Raw genomic sequence first — 25,367 nt, forward strand, 5'->3', positions numbered from 1 at the left:
TTGAAGGTCTCTTCCAACCTGGTTTATTCTATTTTATTCTAGGTGAAAGGTAAGGAGGGCTGATTGCTGGGCTACTACTTCAATCCAGTGTCCCACTCAGGCATGTCTGTCTTGAACAGTAAGCATGGGGCAAGATGGCTCACATTCCGATACTGCCTCCTGCTTCTCATTTCCATGTTTCTTAAAAACAGTGAGCAAATGTACAGGAAAATAAACTTCTTCTTACCTATGCTCAAGGTTCAAAGCAACATTTTGTGGCACTCTGCTGCTAGAGAACTCCTTTTTTGACATTTACTTTGTTATTTAACTTGAGGGCTTGGGGAGTATGAAAGTACATTGGAGTACCTTTCCCTTCCTCAAAATAAAAAGAATCCTGACATTTCTTATCAGCACCTAAGAGTTTAAAACACTGCTTGTAAAATGTAATAATAATAATAAAAAAATAATAGAAATGTTGCTTTCAGAGGTTTTGGATCCTACTAAAATCTGATCTGCCAAACAGCAGGAAATGCTTTAAAACTCAATGTGGTAACACAAATGTTAAATCTTAAAGAATTTACATATAATTTATTCAGTACATTAAATGTAGTATTTGTAGTATAATTTCAGAATGTGCATTAAAAATAAGTTATGAAATCTCATTCCTACCTGCTGAATGGATGGCAAGTTTTATAATGCAAGAACATTTAGTTTTACCCCTTCAGCACAATCCTACATTCAATTTTTAAACGTCCATAAAAGCTGTAAAAGCCTCAAAACTCTGGATTGGAACATTGAAAACTTTGAAAGTCACAGTGCAACAGTTTCGGCTTTTTGAATAACTTTCTGGGAGCAGGACTGAAAACCCTGTCTTCTAACTTACCTGAGTTCTTAGTTATGAACTTCCAGGTTTGAAACTGCACTTTCCTATGCAAACCTGTCTCTGTCAAACATAAAACAAATGGATGTTTTGTGACATTTGAAAATATTTGTAGAAGGCAAGGAGAAAGTTCAGTCTTGGGCAGAATTTTGTGTCAGTATAGTTAGTGGCATAGCCCAACATTGAGTGTATGTGAAAGTTGCAGCGACTCTAAATTCTTCTCTTTTATACTTGGGTTTTTAAAAACCCAACAGCTATTTGCATAGCCAATGAAGTAAGATAATTAAAACTTTGCTTATCTCATGGGTTGAGAGAAAATGTACTTCTCAGGTTTTTTATATACTTCAGGCCAGTATATTTGAAATAAATTTAAGTTGACATCAGCTCCTTGAAAGACATATAAAGCTTCATATATTACTTGGTTTAAGTATGAAATTATATCTCTATCAGGGGATCTCAGTTCTTATTGAATTCCAAAGCCTGGAAAATTTCAGCATAACTTGATGTTTATTTTCAGATATTTCACACTGCTTTCTTTATAAGAAACTGTAATTTTGTAACTGGAAAAGCTGTTTCTGAACAAATGAAATCACCCATAATGTTATGCCCAGGAGAACTGGCTGATACATGCTGTAATTGGAGGCAAGATACTGCAGCGACTGTTGCCGATAAGTAAAGTTGTTCACACAGTGCTGGACCATCATTTCATGCGATAACCTATCTGTGATACCTTTTGTCCCCACAAACCAGCTGTTCTTTTTTGGTGTGCCAAAATAGAAAAGTCCCTTTTTAATATTTCACTCTAGTTTTTGCTACAGAGGATGATTACTCTCTGAAGTTGGCTGTTTGTCAGGAGCCTATTGGCAAGATAAGCAGTTCCAGCAATAATGGTTTCAAGGACAAGGCTGTGGAAATCAACGAAAATGGTTCCTCTGAAGTATGGAGAGGGATAAATCTTCTTAAGTGGCTTTACATATTTGCTGAAAGCAAGAATGTCATTCTACCAAAGCATTCCTTAAAATTTCTGGTAGTCATCAAAACCATTGCTAACTCACTGGCTGATGATGTCATGCTGATATACCCTGTGGCTGCATTTATTCTTTGCATTTATGATCCTGACACTTTCTCTATGGCCTCTTTAAACTCAGCTTTTGGACCTAAGCATACAAGTTCATTGACAGCTAATTAGGCCGGCTGTAAGACTCTCTCTCTCCAAACAAGTCACCATGTTTTGCTTTTTGAAGCCATTCCATTGCTGGACTGATGTGAACAATAAGGTGATATTACTCACATTTCTTGATGTATATTATTATAGTTATTGCTATTATACCCCAATTCCTCAGAGTATTGTTTAAATATGTGATATAGGACATGGAAGCAAGCAGATAATGGGGGAAAAAATAATTTTGTTAATTTTTGGCTTTGTGTAATTAAACTATCCTCTTTAGTGTTAGTTTTGCCAGTATCTAATTAGCAGAGCCATCTGCCTAAGAAGTGCTGGACCATCTGTCTGGAATATCATTCCATTCATTTTTTGGTTCTTGACTAATTAGCTTCTTTCTCTATGAAATTCAATACTGCATTTTGTTTCTACACTTTGAAGAAATTCTTATATAAAAAATATGTATGATTGTGTACCTGTCCACATGTATATGGACACATGTCTGTGTAGCTATAAAAGCACAGTCCTTCCAGGAGATCTAATTGTACTCAGTTACATGTGCAGCTTCTACTGCAGATAAAAGCCATGAGGGTTTTATTGACCTGTAAATACAACTAATACAAGTCTCTTCATAACACACTCCTAATGACCAATCTTGTAATGATTTTGTTCAAATTTCCTCCCTGCATTTCCTGATTTACTGTCATTACTTCAGGGGTTTGATTTATTCCCACCCCCCCCAACCTCTTTCTGTACTTTGTAATTTTTCTGGAAAATCATAGAATAATTTAGGTCAGAAGGGACTTCCAGATGTCTTGCCTGGGAACTTAATTTGTTGCTTCATGCTGGGCATGAACCTCTTGACAATTATTTCTTAAATGAGAGGGATACATGAACATTACTCATTGCTTCATCACTTGCCATGATTCTCTTCTAGTGTTTTCCTAAGGTAATTGAATAAATCAATTTAGATTGGGGAGTTTCTTTTGATTTCCATTGGATCTAATTTCTTTGCATTTATTTAGTTTGCCTGCTGAAAACACAATAGTTAAACTCCTAAGTAAGACTCGTACTGTTCATCCAAACAGAAATTACAGAAGTATATTTGGCTTTTTGGAGAAAATGATTATTTTTAGTACCGTAATTTTTACCTTAACAAAGATGGGTATTTGGTCTGTGGTTTCCTTCATTTTGAACATAGTAGCCTCACTATATAGCTTGAATTGGAATTTGTTTTTTCTCTGGCTGGACTTTCTCTCCTCCCACTACCCCCTGGAAATGAGAAGAGGGATTTAATCTGAAGGTTTTGAAGCACTTTACAAACATGGGTGAGATAATGTTTAAAACACTGGTACAGTTATTTACAACCGAGCTTTACAGAAAGTTGCCTGCCATCAGTTTGAAACTTGAGTTCAACCTTGAAGTGTGCACCAAAGCCATGTTTCAGCTCAGTCTGATTTTATGTGACGTCTTGGTGGAACTTTGTGATTTGTATATAAATTTTTTTTAAGAGTAAAGAAAACAGTATGTGTTCAAAAATTGAACTGTGACTTTCTCATTGGACTGTGCTAGGTCAAGTTCAAGTTGTACCTGTCAAATTCAGACTTTAGAGTTGGCTACACTGACTTTAACAGGGCTAAAAATCTCTCTGCAAGCATTTTGCATGGCTTCACCGATGACTGTTACATAATTAAGATTTATTTATGTCTACAAGAATGTGGTTTTGCTGAAGACTGGGAAATGAGAAACAAACTTAACCAAGGCATTACATTTATAAATGCGCTTGGAAGACCTTAAACCCTGCTCCTTAATCTATACAGCTACATTCTTCATGGAGATGTGTAGCAGTAGCTGATGTCTTGCCCATCCTTATTTTCATTAGCACTAACATTCAAACTCTTGTTTCCTTTTTCCTCAGGGTGAACAAATTTGAGTATCTTTAATTTGGTTCAAATAATTTTGTTGCTAGCTTATGCAGAATTATAATATTAATTAAAATCAGTACACACAATGCTGAAGGTTTTATTTTGCCTTGTGACAATTGGAGCTTCCCATTAAGAAATGTAGAAAAGATAAGATCCTAGTAAGATAAACTTCAGCTGTTTTGGCCTCAAACATGATATGTATGCATACGATATTTTCATTGCTTATCTGAACTTCATGGAAATGTTAGCAAAAGGTATTAAGCAAGAAAGCACATCAGTTTAATGGAAGCAGTGGATGACAGTAACATCTCTAAGTAAACCTGATTTTGAACTTGCTTCCTGAAATAGCACAATCCATATGTGCCCATCTGGTCATTTGGAATTTAAACTTTGAAGTGTTAATCTTCTACTGACAGAAACCAGGTTTTCATTATTCTGTTGGGACATTCTGTTTTGTCTTAATGTGCTGAAGTTTCAGGACACTTGAGTTTTCCACCTGTCTTCCCTGATAAATTACCAGTAGGCTGCATTGAATATCTGAATTTCCATTTTTGGGGAAACTCCTCCAAATTTCCTGAAGATTAAAAGAAAAAAGGTAGCTATATACAGAAAAGTTTGCCTGTACCTGCTGTTTTCATTTGATCGGCATTTCTGAACTATGCTGAACCCTTAGGGAACAAAGTACAACAGTTTGAACTACTCAGCTCTCTTCAGATGCCTGTGTAATTTACTTCATTTGCAGCCTGCACTCTTGTCTTCCTCAGCAACAGAACTCAGGGGTATGGGAATATGAGTAAACTTCATTTCAGAGATGGTACTTAGCTTAGCAACAGTGTGTCTGCACTTCTTTCTTGTTCAGCCCAGATTACTCCTTTGGCAGATATTGTCAGAAACAGGTTTTTCCCTGAGAGTTTGCTGTTTGGTTAGCTTGCAAACATATGTATTTTAATATAATTAGTTTATTCTGTTTGGGTTGTTCTATGTGCTGTTAACTGTAGTGTCCAGAAATGTTACATGATCTTTTAATCTTTAATACCTTTATTTAAGTCTATGCATTTTGTGGATTTCAAAGGAAGAGAAGAAAGCTTGTTTTCAGTTATGCTGGCAGTTTTAGTGGTTTTGTGATGTGCTGGTAAAATTAGTAATGTTTAAGATTTGAGAGGTCTAGCTAAGACGTCCTAACTAAAAGAGCATTTGGCTAAAACCTTACAGTCTGTGACTGCTTCCATCTCAACACTTCTTAGCTGAGGTAATACTAGGTGTGCCAGTCCTATAGGCTCCACTGAGAGACATAGCTCCATATTCTTGTGTTATTTATTGTTTGATTCATTGTTAGAAGTATGGCAGTTAACAAGTTCCTTGAAGAGTTGATCAGTCCAGGCATGGATACCTGCCTGGACTGATACCTTGCTCATATTGATGTGATTGTTTTTCTTCACCTGACCTGATGTTATCTTGCTATGATCAGAGTTAATAAAGCTTCTGCCCTCCTTGTCTTACATTTTGCTTGCATTATTAAGCACTTGGAGTTCCCAACCTCTCTAACCATGACCTGCTTGCAGAGATGCAATGTATTCATTTCTCAGATTTTATGGAAAGCTTGAAGAACTGTCACATTGGCTTCTCAGTTTCCTATCTCCAAGTCTGTTGATTTCATTTTCCAAAACTTTCAGTGCCTGATAAACATACTTTGCTTGATTTGTGACTCTATGTAAGTATTTCATTTCACAATGTTCTTCTTCAAATTACTCTCCTGCTGTGGACTTGGAGTCAATTGAAAGCTGGGTATTTTGTCACTAAAATTTGATTTATCAATAACCATTATATCTTTAATCTTTTTGTCTTCTTGCTTCCTCCTATTCATGCTTTGCCTATTCTTCTCAGTTCAGTTTTGGTGAGAACTTTCATTCAAACATTCCTTTTAATCCCCTGCATTCCACTAAAACTTTCTGCTCTGACCACTTACAGGTAATTCTTCTGTTTCTCCAGGCACTTGATTTTTCGTTTTATTTTTCTTGGTTGGAGACAATATACTCAATATCAGATACTTTTATCTAATGCCATATAACTTGTAGATTCAGGGTATCTAGTGAATTGATTAGGAATTTATGTTGGTCATCCCAGTTATTTGTACTGCAATCTTCATTATGGACATAAATTGCTTTTTGCATGAAAGAGTCAAAACAGTTTGTCTAACACATTGTTGCTTTTTAATCTCAGTATGAGATTTTTTTCATGCTGCTACATAAAATTTGTTCTAAGTGCTGGAGTCCTTCATAAGTGGGCTCTTCCAAAAGTTTTCAATGTATTTCCCAATATGCCACAGTTGTTCATCTGCAAAATCAAACTCTATAAATAAGAAGGTTTGGGATGGAGAAAGAGAAGTAATGGCTGTAATTTTTGTCTTTTTCTTCCCCCAAAAAGAAAAAGCTCATTCTCAGGCTTGTTGAAACACAAAAGAGTACTGCTTATTGTACTCTCAATGCATATTCTCCTTTTGATTAAAGAGGCTTTCACCCTCTTATTTTTTATTAATTATAGAGTCTACTTGCTATTAATATAGTCTCCATTAAAAGACTAGTGTAAAAAATTACCTGAATTTAATCTGAATGAATGGTCTTTCATTGTTTGCTGGTAGATAAAAATGAAAAAGCTGTACTTTCAATAATTAAGCAGCAGTGCTTAGCTTAGAAATCTCAATTCTTCCTGGTAAAATGTATAGTGCTTTGCAGCATTTTCATCTAAAGAACACCTGGATGTGCACTGTTGAGGTGAAAGAATGCAGAGTGATTCAAATGCACTGACTATAAAGCATATTCAGGCATGCAAATATGTACATGTATTGGCACATAAACATCAAGCATACAATCTGCTCCACTGAACAATGGAGTTCCTAAGTCATAGCTGTTGAATGTTAAATGTGGCAATAATTGGAGTTGACTCATGCAGTGAAACTGTAGTAATGCAGGCTAGGCATTACAGTCCTGACATAAATCTGTTGAGGCAGAGAGACAGCTCAAAAATGAGGATAAATTGCTTCTGCTTTGCAGTGCTCTGTCACTGTTGTCTTGTATGTGTCTGCCCATTGCTCCTGTGCCTGAATGGATGTTTCAGTGCTTCCGATCAGTGCTGCAGTAATACCTTGAGAAACTGAAATTCCTGTTTGGTGCTTGAAATAAATACTGCAAGAGCAGCAACAGGACACATTTTCCTGATGCTCAAGATCTCTCAGTAGAGCTGACCTCAGATGCTGTGGTGATGCAGCCGAACTCTGCTAGGGGAGAGAGGTTCAGCCTGTCTCTGTGTTTCTAACTGCTTATCTTAATAAGACTCACACAAATGTGGCTAAATAGTGTCAGATGTCATTGTAGTTATTTCTTCTGTAGCAGTATGCACAAAAAATCCTGGGGATGGGCACCTTTACTTCAGATTAGACACTGAAAAACTATCAGCAGCAAAGCTCCATTTCTAGGGAGCAAAAGCTTATAAGGCAATTATGAATAGAATAACCCACAGCTAGGCATCTGTATGCCTAAAACACGTATCTGAAGCAGTGGCTTAGACAGCTCTGAGGTCTGTGTTCCCTGCATTTCTAACTTAATTCCTGTTGGTTGCAGGCAGTGGAATGGCAGTGTGATGAAGCCACTAAAAGAGCCTGTTACAGTAAAGGGAAATCAAAGGTAAGCATAAGGCAGCTATTCTGTTTTAATAAAAAATATATATGTTAATAACAGGTGTAATTCAGTGTTCAAATCTCTACCTTTTGTGCTTTTACTGTCTCCCATTCCCAAAGGGAGCTGTAGGAATAGAGTCTGATACTGATGTGTAAGAATAAAGAATTAATTAAGAAACAACACGGAGAGCATGAGCTGAGAGTTGCAGTGACATGATCATTTTCTGAAGTGATTCAAGAGCTTTATTTTCAAGCAATTTCCTGTGCTGATTCTGCAACATATTGTATGTATTGGGCGGTATTCTCACTTCATTTTCAGTGCTGTAAATCATTAATAACTGTGTCATTACTTTGTAAAATCTTACTTCTTTTTTTTTTTTCCCCTGTGTATTAGTTGCAAGTTTAGGAACATTTGTATTTCATATCCACTGGTACTATAAAGAAAATAATACAGAATTCAGTAGCTTATTGGACAGGAGACTTGGTATCTTTTCAATTTTCAATTAATCAATTCCTTGTCTGGCCAGCTACCACTTTTTTATTCAGCACATTAAAGCACAATGCTAAGATGGAACCTGTGTGAGTGCTGTGTTCTTTGGTAGCTGCCCTAAGCTGAGTTATCAAGTTAATTGTAAAACCTGTTAGAAATGCATGCAACCTCTATCTGTAATTACATTGCACCATCAATCCTGGATGTTCCTGGAATGCATAGATGACAACTTCCTCCTCCAAATGGTGGAGAAACCAACAAGAAAGGGTGATATGCTGGACCTTGTTCTCACCAGTAGGGAAGGGCTGGTGACAGATGTGAGGCTCAGGGATAACCTTGGCTGCAGTGACCATGAAGTGATGGAATTTAAGATTCTCAGGGCAACTAGGAGGATGTATCCCAAGCTTACAACCCTGGACTTCAGGTATGCAGACTTTGATCACTTCAGCGATCTGCTGGCCAAAGCATCATGGGACAAAGTCCTGGAGCGAAGAGAGGCCCAGGACAGCTGGTCAGTGTTCAAGGATCACCTTCTCCATGTTCAGGAGCAAAGTATACCAATAAAGAGGAAGGAAGGAAAGAATGCTAAGAGACCTGCCTGGGTGAGCAAGGAGCTCCTGGACATGCTGGCACACAAAGAGAAACTCTACAAGGAGTGAAAGAAAGGACAGCTGGAATGGAGGGCATATAAGGAAGCTGCCTGAGCAGCAAGAGACCTGGTTAGAAAAGCTGAAGCTCAGTTAGAATTAAATCTAGCCAGGGAGACAAGGGGAACAGTAAAAATTTCTGTAGGTATATTAATGGTAGAAAGAAGACTAGGGAAGGTGTTGGGCCCCCTCAGAAAGAGAACAGGTGAACTAGTGACATGGAGAAGGCTGAGGTTCTCAATGACTTCTTTACTTCAGTCTTCACTGGCAAGGGCTCCAGCCATACTCCCAGAATAACAGAAGATAATGGCAGTGAGTGGAAGAAGGAACTACCTATGGTGAGTGAAGACCAGGTTCATGACCATCTAAAGGACCTGAAAGTGTTCAAGTCCATGGGACGTAATGGGATACAACCATGGGTGCTGAGGGAACTGGTGGATGAGGTTGCTGAACTGCTATTATATTCCAAAAGTCCTGGCAGTCTGGGGAGGTCCCCACTGACTGGAAAAGGGGAAACATAACCCCATTTTCAAAAAGAGAAAGAAGGATGCCCCAGGAACTATAGGCCAGGCAGTCTCACCTCTGTGCCTGGTAAGATCATGGAGCAGATCCTCCTGGAGGCACTGCAGAAGCAGAGTAATGAAGAGGCAATTTAGTACAATCAGCACAGTTTCACTACGGGAAAATCCTGCCTGACAAACCTGGTGGCCTTCTATAACAAGGTCACAACATTAATAGATGAAGGCCAAGCAACTGACATCATTTACCTGGACCCGAGCAAAGCCTTCGACACTGTTCTGCACCACATCCTGGTCTCCAAGCTGTTGCAGTATGGGTTTGATAGATGGACCATTCAGTGGACAAAGAACTGGCTTGACAGCTGCATCCAAAGGGTGGCTGTCCATGGGTCCATGTCCAAGTGTAGGCCAGTGGCGAGTGGAGTCCCTCAGGGATCAGTACTGGGACCAGTCTTGTTGAACATCTTTGTTGGTGCCACTGAGTGCACGCTCTGCAGGTTTGCTGACAACACCAAGCTGTGTGGTGCAGCAGACAGGCTGAAGGGAAGGGATCCATCCAGAGGGACCTTGAAATGCTGGAGAGGTGGGCCCATGGCAACCTCATGAAGTTCAACAGGATCAAGTGCAGGGTCCTGCATCTGGATTGGGGCAATCCCAAGCACCAATGTAGTCTGGGCAGTGACTGCCTTGAGGACTTGGGGCTGTTGGTGGATGAGAAGCTCAACATGAGCTACCAGTGTGCGTTTGCAACCCAGAAAGCCAATCACATCCTAGGCTGCATCAACAGAAGCATAGCGAGCAGGTCGAGGGAGGTGATTCTCTCTCTACTCCACTCTGGTGAGACCCCCACCTGGAGTACTGTGTCCAGTTCTGGAGCCCCTATTACATGAAGGATATAGATGTGCTAGAATGTGTCCAGAGAAGGGCCATGAGGATGATCAGAGGGCTGGAGCACTTCTTGTATAAGGACAGATTGAGAGAGTTGGGGCTGTCCAGTCTGGAGAAGAGAAGGCTCCGAGGAGACCTTATTGTGGCCTTCCAGGATCTGAAGGGGGTCTACAAGAAAGCTGGTGAGGGACTTTTTAGGGTGTCAGGTAGTGCTAGGACTGGGGGGAGAGGAGCAAAACTAGAAATGGGTAGATTGGATGTTAGGAAGAAGTTCTTCACCATGAGGGTGATGAGCCAGTGGAACAGGTTGCCTAGGGAGGTGGTGGTAGCCCCATCTCTGGAGGTTTTTAAAGCAGGCTGGATGTGGCTCTGAGCAACTTGCTCTAGTGTGAGGGCTCCCTGCCCATGGCAGGGTGTTGGAACTAAATGATCCTTGAGGTCCCTTCCAACCCTGACAATTCTATGATTCTATGATTATACTCTTTAATGATTAAATGTAATGAACTCCCCAATTCAAGAGAGACAGGGATCTGCTGGAGAGAATCCCATGGAGAGCCAGGAGGATGATTAGGGGACTTGAGCATCTCCACTATGAAGACAGAGTGAGAGTCCGGTGGCTGTTTAGAATTGAGACGAAAAAGCTTAGTGTGGATCTGATCAATGCTGATAAATATCTGAGGGGTGGGTGTCAAGTGGATGGGACCAAACTCTTTTTATGGTGCACAGTAATAAGACAAGGAACAATGGATTCAAACTTGAACACAGAAGGTTTCATCTCAACACAAGGAGAAACAGTGAGGGTGATGGAGCACTGGAACAGGCTGCCCAGAGAGGTTGTGGAGTCTCCTTCTCTGGGGAATTTCAAAACCTGCCTGTATGTGTTTCTGTGCAGACTGCCCTAGGTGATCCTGCTTTTGGCAGGGGGGTTGGACTCGATCTCTGGAGGTCCCTTCCAACCTCTAACATTCTGTGATTCTGTATAATAGAGTTTGAGCTGTAGCTATAGAAAAGCGTACTTGTTTTCTGTCCCACATTCAGCGGGACATGTCAACATACATTATTGCTGTGTATAATGTGAAAAAAACCCAATCTTCATAAATGTGGTCCAAATGCTTCTGGCATCTAGTAGAGGAGGAGTCTGTTCTGCATAGTCACCTAATCACTGCCTTTTTGATGTCTCCTTTTAGCAATTAATTAACAATTTGTGGGGTTTTTTTTATCAAATACTGGAAAATAATGTTGCTGTGTGCCCTTGGTTTTCACATTTCTGTTTAATATTAAAGAGGAAGAATGGTCTCACTGCAGAAGCAGGCCCATGTTACACTGTAAGGAGAGAAAAAGACATAATTACCTGGAAAAAGTAATAAAGTGTAATAAATGGGTGGTGTAAAGCTTCATGCAGAAAGGTGATTGTTTTTATGGAGGAACATCTCTCACTGTAGAAATGAGTTTACAGTACTCGGAAAAGGCATTAAAAATGGTGTCACCTTGTCCTTCTGTTTTCCCTTTCTTTACATCCCACTATGGCAAGCGTGTATTCAAGAGTTACTGGTCAGCCACCATTTAGGTGCAGGATTTGCTAAGTACAGAGAAGGTGTTAATAGCTGGAGAAAACAGATGGGTTAGGTATTGCCTGAAAAAGCCTGAAAGCTTCATGTAGGAATTGCTGGAGAATGCAGAGATACTGACAACCTACCCAGCTGGAATGACAACTGTGTTTTTGAACTTTTCATGTCTCTTTTGCTTTCACTGGTGTGATCAAGGTTAAAATCAAAGGATAAATTTAAGGTCAGAGAAAGGATTGCTTAATTATGTTTGTCTTTTATTGCCCTGTTTGCAACTAAACCAAGGTCACTATACTCTGTGTATAAGGACTTATGCATACAGATAACTTTACCTGTGATGCGGTCCTCTTCCTAGTCAAACCACAAAAGCCTTCCCTTGAAAAAAACTGAGAATTACCAGACCAGGAGGAATTCAATCTAGTGCTGCAGTGAGTTGTTCCTTTTCATAGGAAACCCCCTGGAAGACACAATTCCAGCTACTGTTATCAGAAAGCCTGCTTCCTTGTATAAATAGATCCAGCTCAAACTGGAGAGTTGCTGGGGGTTGCATTTCTATAACATTTTTCACGGACGACTTCATAGTTCAAGACAGACACATGTGACTGTAGGGAAGGGACAGAAAAAAATTGAGACAAAGTATGCAAGGCCAGTGCAGAGTATAGTGAAGGAGAAATAAGGATTACAAGGATGGCTGTAGGTAAAGTATTCATTCAAATCCTGTTTTTTCTTGAAGCTCTGGCACTCACAGAGTAGCATGGGAGCATTGAGTTTAATGGCAAAACTAAAAGTCAGTTTGCTGATGGAATGCCTCAAACCCAGAAGCCAGCTTTGAACCCTGAAGCATTGAGATGATGGTCAGTTAAACATAACTCTTTTTTTTGTTGTTTTTATTGAGAAAGAATCTGCATAGAATTTTCGCCTCTATCAGTTAGCAGCAGTTGTTACTCTGAAGTTTAATGCCTTAGTAGCCAATGAGGAAAAGAGCTGAAAGGGAAAATACGTAGGGACATCTGTCACATCTGACAGTGTAATGCACACTTGACTTTTGGAGGCTAATGTTTGTTACTGAGTCTTCAGACATTTTCCCACTAATTTAAACTGTTGCTTAAAACAACTAGTGGCTCCAGTAGCAAGCCAGACAAAATTATGTCCTTGTGGTCAGCATGCATTAGCATTTAGAAGTCTAAAACACCACACATGGTTAAGGGAATACATTTGGCTTTTTAGACTGGCACTTGTGGCAGGGACTGTTATGAAGGATAAATATAAATACACATGATGAAAATACAATAAACCAAAGAGAGGTTTTGAAAAAAAGATAGGTAATTGAAGTAAGTCTCATCCCCTGCTTATTTAAGATTCTAGTAGCTTCATCTGAACTGCAATACAAGCATTAAAAAAAGTAAACACAGGTGTGTGTAACTTGCTGGCCTGTATAAAAGACATTGCTGCACACAGATAGCCACAAGCAGCTAGATTGTCCTTAAACTGTCAAGTTGGTCTTAAACTGAAGTGATAACCTAGACTGCCTGCCTGCTGAATTGTTTCCAGCAGTTGTATTTTGTTTCAGATGTGCTGGTAGAAAAATACAAAATACTTGCTAAATGAATTTCTGTTTTTCAGAAATACTTTTATAGGAGAACATGAAAGAATACGGCATAGAGGTCAAGACAAAATGGGGGAAAAGCTGGCCACCAAGACTGCCACCACCCCCCACATTAAAAAAATGAAAGATTGTTTTGAAGTCCTTTGCATTCACCAATGACACTTCTGCAACACATTTCTCTTTTTCTCACATAGAAAAATTGAACCAGCTGAGCTTGACTCCAGAGCTAGAAAAGTGATTCTGAAGAATTCAATGACTAAATAATGGAGTCCTTTTACAATATGTTTTTGAGTGGGGATTGTTTTATTCATGACTTTTTTCTTTTCTTTTTTTTTGCTGTTGTGGCTGTTACTCAGTTTCTTTTGATGCTGTGAGTTTGTCGTACAGAGAAAATAGCCCATTGAAAAAGCTATGCTTTCAGGTTTCATTTGGTTGTATTATATACCCAAGAAAAAATTGTTGTGAGATATATTATTTGCACTTTTGAGTATGGATTTTTGTGAACTTGGCGCAGAACTTGGGAACAGTAAAGAGGAGAATCTTGTGAATCCTAGGAATGTGAGACTTAATAAAAACCCTACATTATTTTTTAACAAAAGGAGTGGGTGATAAGTGTGCAAATAATTTGGCAGTAGTGCTATTTCAGGGACCTCTGGAATATGAAGAGGAGAGGTTGGATGGCTTGTAATGTCAGTACCCACTTACTTTTCCTACACTTACATTCCATGGCTTGCTGCAAAGGGCAGGGTGGAAACAGCTCAAACAATAAATTACTGTGTCAGATACCACAGTTAGATAAGACAATGTGCTATTCCTGTTTTGTATGAAAAAAGGTATAGATAATAAATTCTGGGAGTTTTAAAGCATTTTGCTCATTTTGCTTTGCAGTCTTTCTTTGTGCCTCTTCAATTTATTCAGGATTACATTTCTTGTCTTCCAGGATGAGTCTGTTTTCAAGACAAATGAGCAATACATTTAATATAATTGTAGGCCACATAAGGAGGCTTCTGCACCATTACCATTACATGGATTTACTTACGTGAATCCACTTAATATGTATTAGAATTGTATAACTCTATTTTCACAGGGTTGTTTTTCACTTGATTGGTTGGTTTGGTTTGGCTCTTTTTATGCATTACACGACACAGTCTTGTGAAGGAGTGCTAACAAGCATTCAAATGAAAGGTTATAGGAAACTATTTTTTCCAAGCATATTGTTGAGCTTGTCTATTTTATTAGATAGGGACAGTGAATTTTGGAGGAGCAGTATCTAAATCTTTCCTACATAGAGTTTTGGGAGGTTTGTATTACTGCAGAAAGAGGCTTTCTCTATGAATGGACAGTAGAAATTGCTGTTGGTTTATAGCTTCTGAAGTGAGAGAAATGAACTTCATAAGGCATTCACACATCATAATGGGGTAAAAACCAGGTAAAATTATTTTTTCAGGGGTGAACATCTATGTATTGAGGTAATAAATTTCTGGAGAAACTTCAAATTAACAGAAACATGGATGCTTCTAATAAAACATTATGAAACTAGTAGTGACAAATCTGAATCTGAATATCTCAAGAATTTCATTTGTACTGATTTCAAGATACTTGTGTTACTGACAAATTACTCCTTTTCTTGTTTTCCTCCCAAATTCTTTCTTGGCCTGATCTGTCTTCAGGAACGGTATCCAATCCGTTGAAACAGTATTGTATTATTTAAGTCATCATCGATCATTTCAGATTCGATCCACACCTTTGCAATATATACTTCATTGTTATCCTACTAAGAACTTCTCACAAAGACTGACAAATGCATATATTGTAGTTAGGAAATCTATGTGTATCAAGATTGCTAATACATCAGCTGTGCTCAAGACTTGCTCCCCTAAATTTTTTCTGTGTGGACACATAGCCATGGAAAGCAAATTGTAATTAGTATCCCCTATCCTTTGAAGCATCACTGAATATAGTCTTTTCTGCATGGCAGGAGGAATGCCAGAACTACATTCGAGTGCTTCTTGTTGGAGGCAACCATCTCTTCACCTGTGGAACTAATGCGTTCACTCCTATCTGCACCAATCGGACGGTACGAGTTAAACATTTCATCCCACCAGTTTATGTCTCTTCTGAGACAGCAGACTAAAAGGCAGAGCATTCTGTGATTGAACACAGGTTATTTGCATATTGGTGGGTGAGCTGATATGTAAAAGACTGATTTGGCCAGTGGCATGCCAAAGAGAAGAATTAAGTGATGATCTCTTTTTTTGCAGTCTTTTCCTCAGCTGTGGGAGAGAGCACAGCTGTGGGAGAGAGCACAGCTGTGAGCCACATGCCAGTTTTCATGAACCTTAGGTGTTTCTCAGACTTCTACCACTCTATCAAGTTTGGTTGGGGTGAAGTGGTTTAGTTATATAATGCAGTTGGGTAGCTGCATACTGTGCATGAGAAGATAAGAGTATCTCTATTAGTGATTTCTGACTAACCAGAATGAGAAATCTTGGTTAAAAATATAATCTGTCATTCTGTTTCTGAAAAAACCCCACCAAACCCAACAGCATAGTCGTAATTCATATGTATCAAAGACAGAGTGTCCATTAAAGATCAATAGTATTGATAAAAATCAAAATGTCAGCTGTTTGGACTAAGCTGGCTGTTTATTTCAAGAGCAGAGGGCCATTTAAATACAAAGAATATCTGTATCACCAAAACCTCCTTAGCATGTTTATTGTATTTAAACCTATTATACCTATATTTTTGAATAACATTAGCATTATACTGTGGTTTATGGCTGAAAGTAGTAGGGCTGCTAAATAAGCAAGAGAGTTTGACTAAACCGGAAAGTTTCTTGTTTGATCTTTTTCTTCATGTGAGATTCTTTCCAAGACACAAAAAGAAAACAAATAGATTTTTTTTCTTAATTGTCTGACCATTTTCTATGGTGAATACCTTAGTTGATTCTGAAAATCAGGTCTGGTTTTATTTTTCATGGTAACAATCTGCATAGAGTTAATGTTTTGAATCACTGCTACTACAAAACATTTTCAGCATGGTGACTGATGATTAATTTGCAAAGCAAGATTTATATATAAGATAACTTTTTATATAAGATAGCTTCAGATTGATAGAAAGGTCAGCTCATTACTGTTGCACAATACCAAAGCAGATAACTGGTGTTAATGATAGGACGTTGCCAAGATTGATGCAGCTTAGCTATTTTCAGGTCATTTTAATCCCTTTCTCTTGCTCTTTTGCAGTTAAGTAATTTGACAGAGATACATGATCGAATCAGTGGCATGGCTAGGTGTCCTTACAGCCCTCAGCACAACTCCACTGCTCTTCTCACTTCCAGTGGAGAATTATATGCTGCTACAGCTATGGATTTTCCAGGAAGGGATCCTGCTATTTATCGCAGTCTGGGAGCTCTTCCTCCACTCCGCACTGCCCAGTACAACTCCAAGTGGCTGAATGGTGAGTATTGATGAGACTGCATTTCAGGTCTTAAAATGCAAGTCTGAGAAATTGAATGTTTTTAGAGTATTGTTTATCAGTGTTAAAAATACCTTGCATAATATTTTCTCTTAATTTTACTAGTATAAGTGTTATGGTATTTAATGAATAAGATTGCAGTTTGTAGATCACACTTACATATGTAAGTCATGTTTACAGGCATAGGGATGAGCTGGACTGCATCTCTCCAGGTGCACTTACATGACAAAGCTGAATCAGTTCACCCTGAGTGTTGTTTTGTTGACAACAGAGTGAATTGTCCAGGCTTTCACAGCAGGTCCCAGCCTTGACAAGCAGAAAAAAAAATGTACTTTCAAAATTCTTAAGTGGCAGAGTGATGTTTTTGATGCTTTTTATAGCCAGAGAACGGGCAATAGTCTGCAAAACATATCATAAAATCATGTTGTAGCAATGACTGCTGTGTCATGCTGAGAATTGTTCCTGATGCTCTTGGTGCTTATTAGAATTTCCAGCTGGGAGAAGATGTAAACAGAATGGTATTCCTGAGATGTAACAGGGCCAGTTGTCATTCTATGTGTTACAGAAAAGAAGCAGATTCTTCTAAAATTAAAATGAGTTTTTAACATAAAATGTGGAATTGTGTTTATTTTAATTTTCCCATGCTTATCCCAGTAGAAAAAAACCCAGCACATATTTTCATAACTCATGATATGTGACACAACAGTTGCTATTCCTAACATGCATTTTGTGTGACGATGGGATTTTTTTCATGTTTGAAATTAGGTACAAATATAAACTCTCCTAGGTTCAGAACATCAGGTCAGCTGCAAGTGACAGACTGGTATTTTTTAGTATTTCACTTCTCATGTAATCTAAATGCTAAATTATGTGTATTTGCTTGGTGTGTTTTCCTTTTACAAAGGAGCCATCAGAGGTAGCTTGGAGAAATTTTAGAGTATTAATTAACAAAACAAAGCCAAACTGCATGGAAGATAACAGAATTATAGCAGTGCAAAAGAAATGAACAGGGAAAGTGAACTCATTGTATAGTTATATCTGTTCACAGGATCACACAGGATCACAGGATGTTAGGGATTGGAAGGGACCTCTAGAGATCTTCGAGTCCAAATCCCCTTCCAGAGCAGGACTGGGTGCAGGTCCTGGTGTAGATCTCACAGGAGGCTTCTCCTCTCCAGACTAAGGTTCAGGCACTTTGTGTCCACATAGCCATGTTATCAGAACCTAACTGTTGTGCGACGCCTCAGTGATTAAGAGAAAGGGATTGAAAAGATTGCCAGCCCATGCTTATTAAAGGACATTCTGAGCATGCCTCATATGCTCTACTTTAGTGGTTAGTCTTGTGACTGCCAAGGCTATTTACAAAGAGGAAAGCCATGCTCGTAGCTCAATGAAATGTTTTGTCTTTCAGATTTTGGTTTTCCATGGGCTGTTCATTTGACAGAACATTTAACTTGTGTAAAACAAGTTACACCTCAGACATTCTTTTGCTGTGTACCTTGGAAAGCAGCAAGAGTTAATTGTGCACCCTTAGCTGGCTTGCCTTAGATGACTGCTGTGCATCTAGAGGTTGTCTCACTCTTTATTTTTTTAGCACAAGTGTCTTTTCCTGGAGGTTTTTCCTTAATTTTCTAAGGGCAGGAAGGGAGCCTATATTTTAGTATCACAGCTGTGGTTAAGGTTGAATTTAGAATAAACATTTATTTAGAATAAACCATTTATTTAGAATAAACCAAACCAGGTTGGAAGAGACCTTCAAGATCATCACGTCCAACCCATCAACCAATCCAACCCACCCAAACAGCTAACCCATGGCACCAAGCACCCCATCAAGTCTCCTCCTGAAAACCTCCAATGATGGCGACTTCTGACTGTCCAGAAAGGAGGCATGGTGAGGTTTGGAAAATCAGTCTTCAAACTAAGATAGGAAGAATTGCTTCACTGCAAGAGTGGTCAGGCACTGGAGGGAGCTAGTGGAGTCCCCATCCCTGGAGGTGTTCAAGAAGGAATTGGGTGTGGCACTTGGTGCCATGGTTTAGTAGTCATGAGGTCTTGGATGACAGGTTGGACTTGATGATCTCTGAGGTCTTTTCCAACCTTATTGATTCTCTGATTCTTTGGTGGATACAAGTTTGGGATTAATCTGCTTGAGTTGGAGTTTCATCTGCTTTTATATATTTGCCTGTTCATATTTGATTCAGTGCCAAGAAAGTGCATTAGTTTTCCAGTGCTTGGATGGAAGTGAAGATTTTGCTGCTTTCAGTGAGAAGTAACACAGATAATCCTACAAGCAAAGTAAGATGCCAGCTGGAATGGAAGCTTGCTAGTCAGTATCTGTTCAGCAGCAGTGTCTGGCAGTTACTGTAATTCAGCCCTCTTTTAGGTGTACATGTGTATACACACGTGCCTGTGAAGGTTTCCAATTTAAGCATCCAGGCATGCCTCAGAGGTGAAGTGGGTTTTTTTCCACTTAGATTTTCTATTCCGAAAATCACATTGGAACAATTCAAACCATCTCTAGGGGCAATGACAATATTCTAAAACATGGCTGATTGTCTTGCTCTGTGTGTTACTATTAGGCAATAACAACGTTGTTGATTTTAATGGCTAGCATGCTTCTCAGTGCATTCAATGTTTTCAGTGCTGTCAGTCAGGTCAAAGGCATGTGTCCCTATGCTTAGGCTGTCTGTTGTCAATGTTCACTGTAACTTGCAGTGGAAGACATGTGAAGCTCTAAATCTTCATCTCAGATGAAACCTTGTTCCTAATCTTAATTGTCAGACACAGTTTGGGAGGTGAGAATGGTGATGATGTATTACGTGGCTGGGGTGAGATCTCATATTACCATGAAGTGATTTCAGCTTCTGGAATCAGAGATATTGCAGATAAAATAAATTTAAATTGATGGCCTGAGCTTCCCTGTTCATTCTTGTTCAGCCTAAGTCCCATACTTATTATCAGATCCAGCCTCCTACTGGGGACTTGATAGGTCTGAAAGCAGTCCATATCGGCCAAACAGGTAAGTCAACAGCCATTTTCACCATGTGTTACTGAGCATCGTTGTGATCAGTTACTTAACCTTTGTAGAGTGCAAAGAAGTCAGTGCATTTTCATTTCTGTAATACAATTTTCTTGAGGCACTCACCACTCAATTGTCTGGGGTGATGAAGAGTTGGGACAGCTTGGTTAAAATATGAATTATTCAGGATATATGTAAATGTAAGCTACAAAAATGTGCTGTGAGTGTAGCTGAAAGGGAAAAGGAATGCTCAATGACTCCATGGTATGTGAAGGTCAAAGATCTTGAGCCAGCACTGATACAAAAATGTAGATGAGCCATAAAATAACACTGCCAACACAGAACTTCTGTTGTTGACTAGAACTAGTTATTGTGAAGGTGTCTTAGAGGCTGTTTGTTTACCCACTGGAAAACCTGCAGACAATATGTGAGACTTGACTCATTTGAATTTTGTCTGTTTTGACAGTTTTTAGTAGCAGACAAAACAGATGGCCAAATGTTAGATATCTGCCCACATCCTGGAAGTTTTTTCTTATTTTGGAAGATTTTAGCCGTGTCTTCTTTATTGATGGAGGAAAGAATCAGCTGGAGGCAGTTTTTGAATTTGCTGTCTTTCATCATTGAGGACAGTAATCTATTCATTTCCTGATTATCTCTGAATTTGATCTATATTTTTTTTTAACCTCAGAACTTTCCTCCTCTTCAAAAATAAAAAAGGAAAAATAAAAAAGCATTGTTTATGGAACCTATTTCTATTTTCCTGATGTTCTAATAGGCAACTTTAAATGGAATTAGCCAAAATACAATGAGCAGGTTTTTGACCACAGTTATCACTATGCAGGGATTATAACCTTGAACTTCTGCAGGGCTAATTTTGTACTCTTCAGAGATACACTTGCAGGAATCCCATGGGCTAAGGCTCTGGAGGATAAAGGAGCCCAAGAAAGTTGGTCAGTTTTTAAATGCCACTTCCTCCAAGCCCAAGATAGGTGTGTTCCCTTGAGTGAAAAAATGGGGTAGACATGATAGGAGACCTGCATGGATGAGCAAGGATCTTCTGAAGGAATTGTCATGGAAGAAAGATACTTACAGTTCATGGAAGAAGGGACTTGTCACTTGGGAGAACTATAGAGTAATTGCTAGGGCATGTAGGAAGGCAACAAGGAAGGCCAAATCCCTCTTGGAACTAAAACTGGCAAAGGAGGCAAAAGGGCACAAGAAGGACTTCTTCAAATGTATCAACAGGAAAAGGAAGAATAGGGAGTGTGTGGTTCCACTGCTGAATGAGGAGGCAGCCCTGATAACTGAAGATGCAGAGAAGGCAGAATTACTGAATGCTTTCTTTGCTTCAGTTTTTACTCCTAAGACTGAACTCCCCTATGAAGTCCAGAACCTGGATGAAGGAGAAGAAGCCTGGAGGAGGTGCCTGAGGACTGGAGGAAATCCAGTGTCACTCCAACCTTCAAAAAGGGCAAGAAAGAGGTCCTAGGAAACTAAAGACCAGTGAGCTTCACCTCCATCCCTGAAAAAATGATGGAGCAGCTCATCCTGGAGGTCATCTCTAGGCATTTGGAAGAGAAGATGACAATCAGGAGCAGTCAGCATGGATTTACCAAGACAAAATCACTCTTGACTAATCTGATAGCATTCTGTGATGCCCTAACTGAATGGGTAGATGCAAGGAGACCAGTGGATGTAGTCTACCTTGACCTTTAGGACCCTTAGTAAGGGATTAGTGCTGGGTCCAGTCCTGTTCAACACCTTGATCCACAGTTCAGGAGGGACAGGGTTCTACTCAAGAGTCCAATAGAAGGCTACAAGGATGATTAAGGGACTGGAGCACATGCTCTGTGAGGAGAGGCTGAGAGCACTGGGGCTTTTTAGTCTGGAGAAGAGAAGACTGAGAGGAGATTTAATAAATGTTTATAAGTATCTGAGGGCTGGGTGTCAAGAGGGAAGGGACAGGCTCTTTTCACTTGCAGCCTGTGATAGGACAAGAAGCAATGGATATAAACTACGGCACAGGAGGTTTCACCTCCTGTGGAGGGCTGCAGAGTACTGGAACAGGCTGCCTAGGGAGGTTGTGGAGTCTCCTTCTCTGGAGACTTTCAAGACCCATCTTGATGCAACCTGAGGTAGATTCTATGGTCATGCTCTGGCAGGAGGTTTGGGCTCGATGAACTCCAGAGGTCCCTTCCAACCTCTAACATCCTGTGATCCTGTGATTAGCCAGTGCTTTTGCCATCCAACAGCCCTGCTGATTGCAGGATACAGTAAATTTGAAAATGTGAAACAAATATCTCTGTGTCTCATGATGCCGTGGTTTGGCCTTCTCTTTTCCCATACAGGGAAAAAAGTAGTACTTGAAGTTACTCAAATATATATGTGTGTGTGTGTGTGTGTGTGTGTGTGTGTATATATGCAAGAAAAGGAAGGTCAAAAGGATGCTTGCCAGTATTTTATTCTTTAAGGTGTATTGTTCTGCTGCCTGCTCTACTTTCTCTTTCTCTCTGGGTCTGTGTTCAAGTATTTCTGTGTGTGAGAAACTATTTGAGGGGATACAGCATACACTGGGGATTATGTCTAAAGCAAGCAGCTCATGCATTGGTTTCTTCTTACCAAAGCAATCAGCAAGACCTTGGGCTTCACCCAATTGCTCAGGTCAGTGAAGGGCAGTATGTTGCTAGACCATCTTAAAATTACTCTTGTAGTATTTAATTCAAAGATTAGTCTGCTGTAGTAGTCTGCTTTGGACATTATTGAACTATAGCAAATAAATAAGATCTTTCATTAAGAAAAAAGTACACCTTGATTTGTTCATTGTATAGTTCAGTCTCTGAAAGCTCTTATTGTAACATAGAATGTAAATAATATAGAGAGTTGACTGTTAACTGTGTGCTTCATAGAATCATAGAATCAATAAGGTTGGAAAAGACCTCCTTCTGATTAGACTTTGCTTTAGAGTTGATTTGCAAAGTGCAGCTGTGGCAGAACTTAACCATCATTTGCTCTAGAGGATAGAGGTGAATGGAGCAGTTAGATTTGTAGTTCACAAGTTGCAGTGGGGTCCAGATCTGTGAGTGAAAGACTCCACTGCTTAGACTTAGAAACTTTTTCTGTAGACCACCATTTACAAATGTAAGTAAAGTATTTCTCCTTTTGATTCACCTCCTCAAATCAGTAAATCCGGTATTTCAGTGTGCAAGTCTGCATTAGTCTGTAATGCCCATTTGATTCATTAGCTGATAAAAAACAAATCACTCCATTCTGTTTTATCACTCAGACAAACACTGGGACATTTGGTTTCTGAATTTATCAGATGTCTTTTCTTACAATTGCTTCTACGTCTGACTGTTTTGAAACACATTTTAGCTGTTGTCTCTATCCTGAACATGCAATGATAGATGGTATTGGAATACATTAAATGAAAACTTCGTTCTGAATGTCAAGCCACTTCTTCAGTAGGCAGACCATAGATTATGAAAATGTAATCTTACATCTGGTGTAGCCCCAAAACAGGAAAGAAAATAATAATCTGTAAAGATGAAAAGCCTTTGCAGACAAGCAGAGTATAGAAATCTTTTGACTCTGCTCTGCTGACATGTGTAACATTGTCACTTTTCATCTTGCTACCCTAAGCATTTGGTTATTAGATTAACACTTAAATTATTTTTTCTGAGATCACTTTCTTAAAGTTGTTTTAATTAGTAACAGTTTATTAATCTAGAGAAGGTATTTTTACACAAGTAACAGTAAAATTCTTACAAAGGCAGTTTGGTTAGCAAGGTTTAATACATTTTGTTAGCAGACTTCTACTAGTAGCAGGAGCCACTGGTAGGTATATGTGGAGAGAAGTTATTACCTAAAAGCAAAAATTAATCTTTCCATTTTAATGATTAATGGAAATGGCTGTAATAATTCAGGGTTATCCTTTCCTTTTTCTGTTTTTAATGAACAGTCTTGTAATTACCTAGTGTAAGCTTTTCTTATTATGTAATGTTTTATGTAACCCAAACCCAGGGTGTTTTTGAATGTGCAATTTGGTCTTTAGCTTTCAGATAAGAGACCTGACTGAAAATATGCAAAGCATATGCTACCACTTGTTGCTTATTTGTTCAGTTCTTTTGTGTATATTATCCTTTTTGCCTGTATCCTAAAATGGGAGGGAAATGCCTACTGGTTTTGAAAAGCTATCCTTAGGCTTCTTCCCTGGAGCTGCTACTAGAGGTATAATTTCAGCAGCTGTTCTGTATTTCTCTTTTCAAAGCTGTACAACTTCTCCCAGGTGGCAATGACAGAGGAGTACAGCCATAAGTTGATGTGAGATGGAGATGCCTCCCCTGACGTCTTTTCGCCAGCACCAGACTAAATTATTACACAGCACCTTCACAGCATTTCCTCACCCATCCAAAATAGTCATAGAATCTGTTAGATTGGAAAAGGTCTTTAAGATCATGAAGTCTAACTATTAACCTAATGTTGCCAAGCCTACCGCTAAACCTTGTTCCTAAACATCACATCAACACATCTTTTACATTCCTCCAGGGGTGGTGACTCACAGCTTTCCTGGGCATCCTGTTGTGATGCATTGCAACCCTTTCAGTGAAATAATTTTTCCTCATGTCCAATCTAAACCTCCTCTGGTGCAACATGAGGCCATTTTTACTTGTAACCTGGGAGATTAACCCCTGCCTCACTACAACCTCCATTCAGTTCCCAGTTCCCTCGGCCACTTCTCATAAGGCTTGTTCTCTCAAAACTTCATCAGCTTCATTGCTTTTGTTTGGACCCACTCAATGTCCCTATAATGAGGTACCCAAAACTGAGCACAGTATTGGAGGTGCTGCCTCACCAGTGCTGATTGCACAGGGACAATCACTTCCCTAGTCTGACTGGCCACACTATTTCTGACACATGCCAGAATGCTGTTGGACTTCTTGGCCACCTAGGCACATTACTGGGTCATGTAAAGCTGACTGTCAACGACATCCCAGGTCCTTTTCCATGAGGGGGCTTTCCAGCCACCCTGCCCCGAGCCTGTAGCTTTGTATAAAATAGTTGTGACCCAATTGCAAGTAGAGACAGGCAGCATTTCCCACGAAGGCAGAAACTTATTTCTGCTTGCCTACCCTAGGTAACATAGCAAGGTCCACCTTTCATTTGTCAAAAGACTAGGAGGCTACTGAGAACAGAGACAACTCTTTTATATCTCATCTAGCCTGCTCCTCTCGAGTGCCAGTTGGAGAGGCTAAATGGGAAAGGAAGAAAGACACTGCTGCATGCAGATCTTCTGCACCCAGCTGTGGAGAGGTGTGACATAAAGTGTCAGCCTCATTAATGCTGGAGAAAACTCTGATACATGGGGAGACAGAATGAAAAGAACTTAGAATTAAATACACCTCATCAAAGGGAAGGTAGACAAATGGATGACTTTTGGGAAACATGAATACATGAAAAACTGCATTCACAGAGGAAAGGAGGACAGAAATATTGGAGACATAAAATTTCAGTAGCACACTTAAAAATGAAAGGTGTTGA

At 39.4% G+C, this 25,367-nt stretch overlaps 1 protein-coding gene across 8 annotated transcripts in view; it reads left to right on the plus strand.

Annotated features, from left to right (window-relative positions):
• SEMA5A (semaphorin 5A) overlaps positions 1 to 25,367 on the plus strand; it is a 306,539-nt gene that overhangs the window by 157,330 nt on the left and 123,842 nt on the right. For 7 of the 8 annotated variants that reach the window (XM_068162023.1, XM_068162027.1, XM_068162025.1 and 4 more), the window contains 3 exons: positions 7,564 to 7,626; positions 15,312 to 15,410; positions 16,579 to 16,792. In XM_068162023.1, the coding sequence (XP_068018124.1) occupies positions 7,564 to 7,626; positions 15,312 to 15,410; positions 16,579 to 16,792 (376 nt within the window). The remainder of the gene's footprint in view (positions 1 to 7,563; positions 7,627 to 15,311; positions 15,411 to 16,578; positions 16,793 to 25,367) is intronic. The other variant, XM_068162030.1, reaches the window with a different exon arrangement.

The sequence above is a fragment of the Melanerpes formicivorus genome, unplaced genomic scaffold, assembly GCF_026170545.1.
Source record: "Melanerpes formicivorus ecotype bairdi unplaced genomic scaffold, bMelFor1.0.p_v2 SCAF_61, whole genome shotgun sequence".
Classification (NCBI taxonomy): domain Eukaryota; kingdom Metazoa; phylum Chordata; class Aves; order Piciformes; family Picidae; genus Melanerpes; species Melanerpes formicivorus.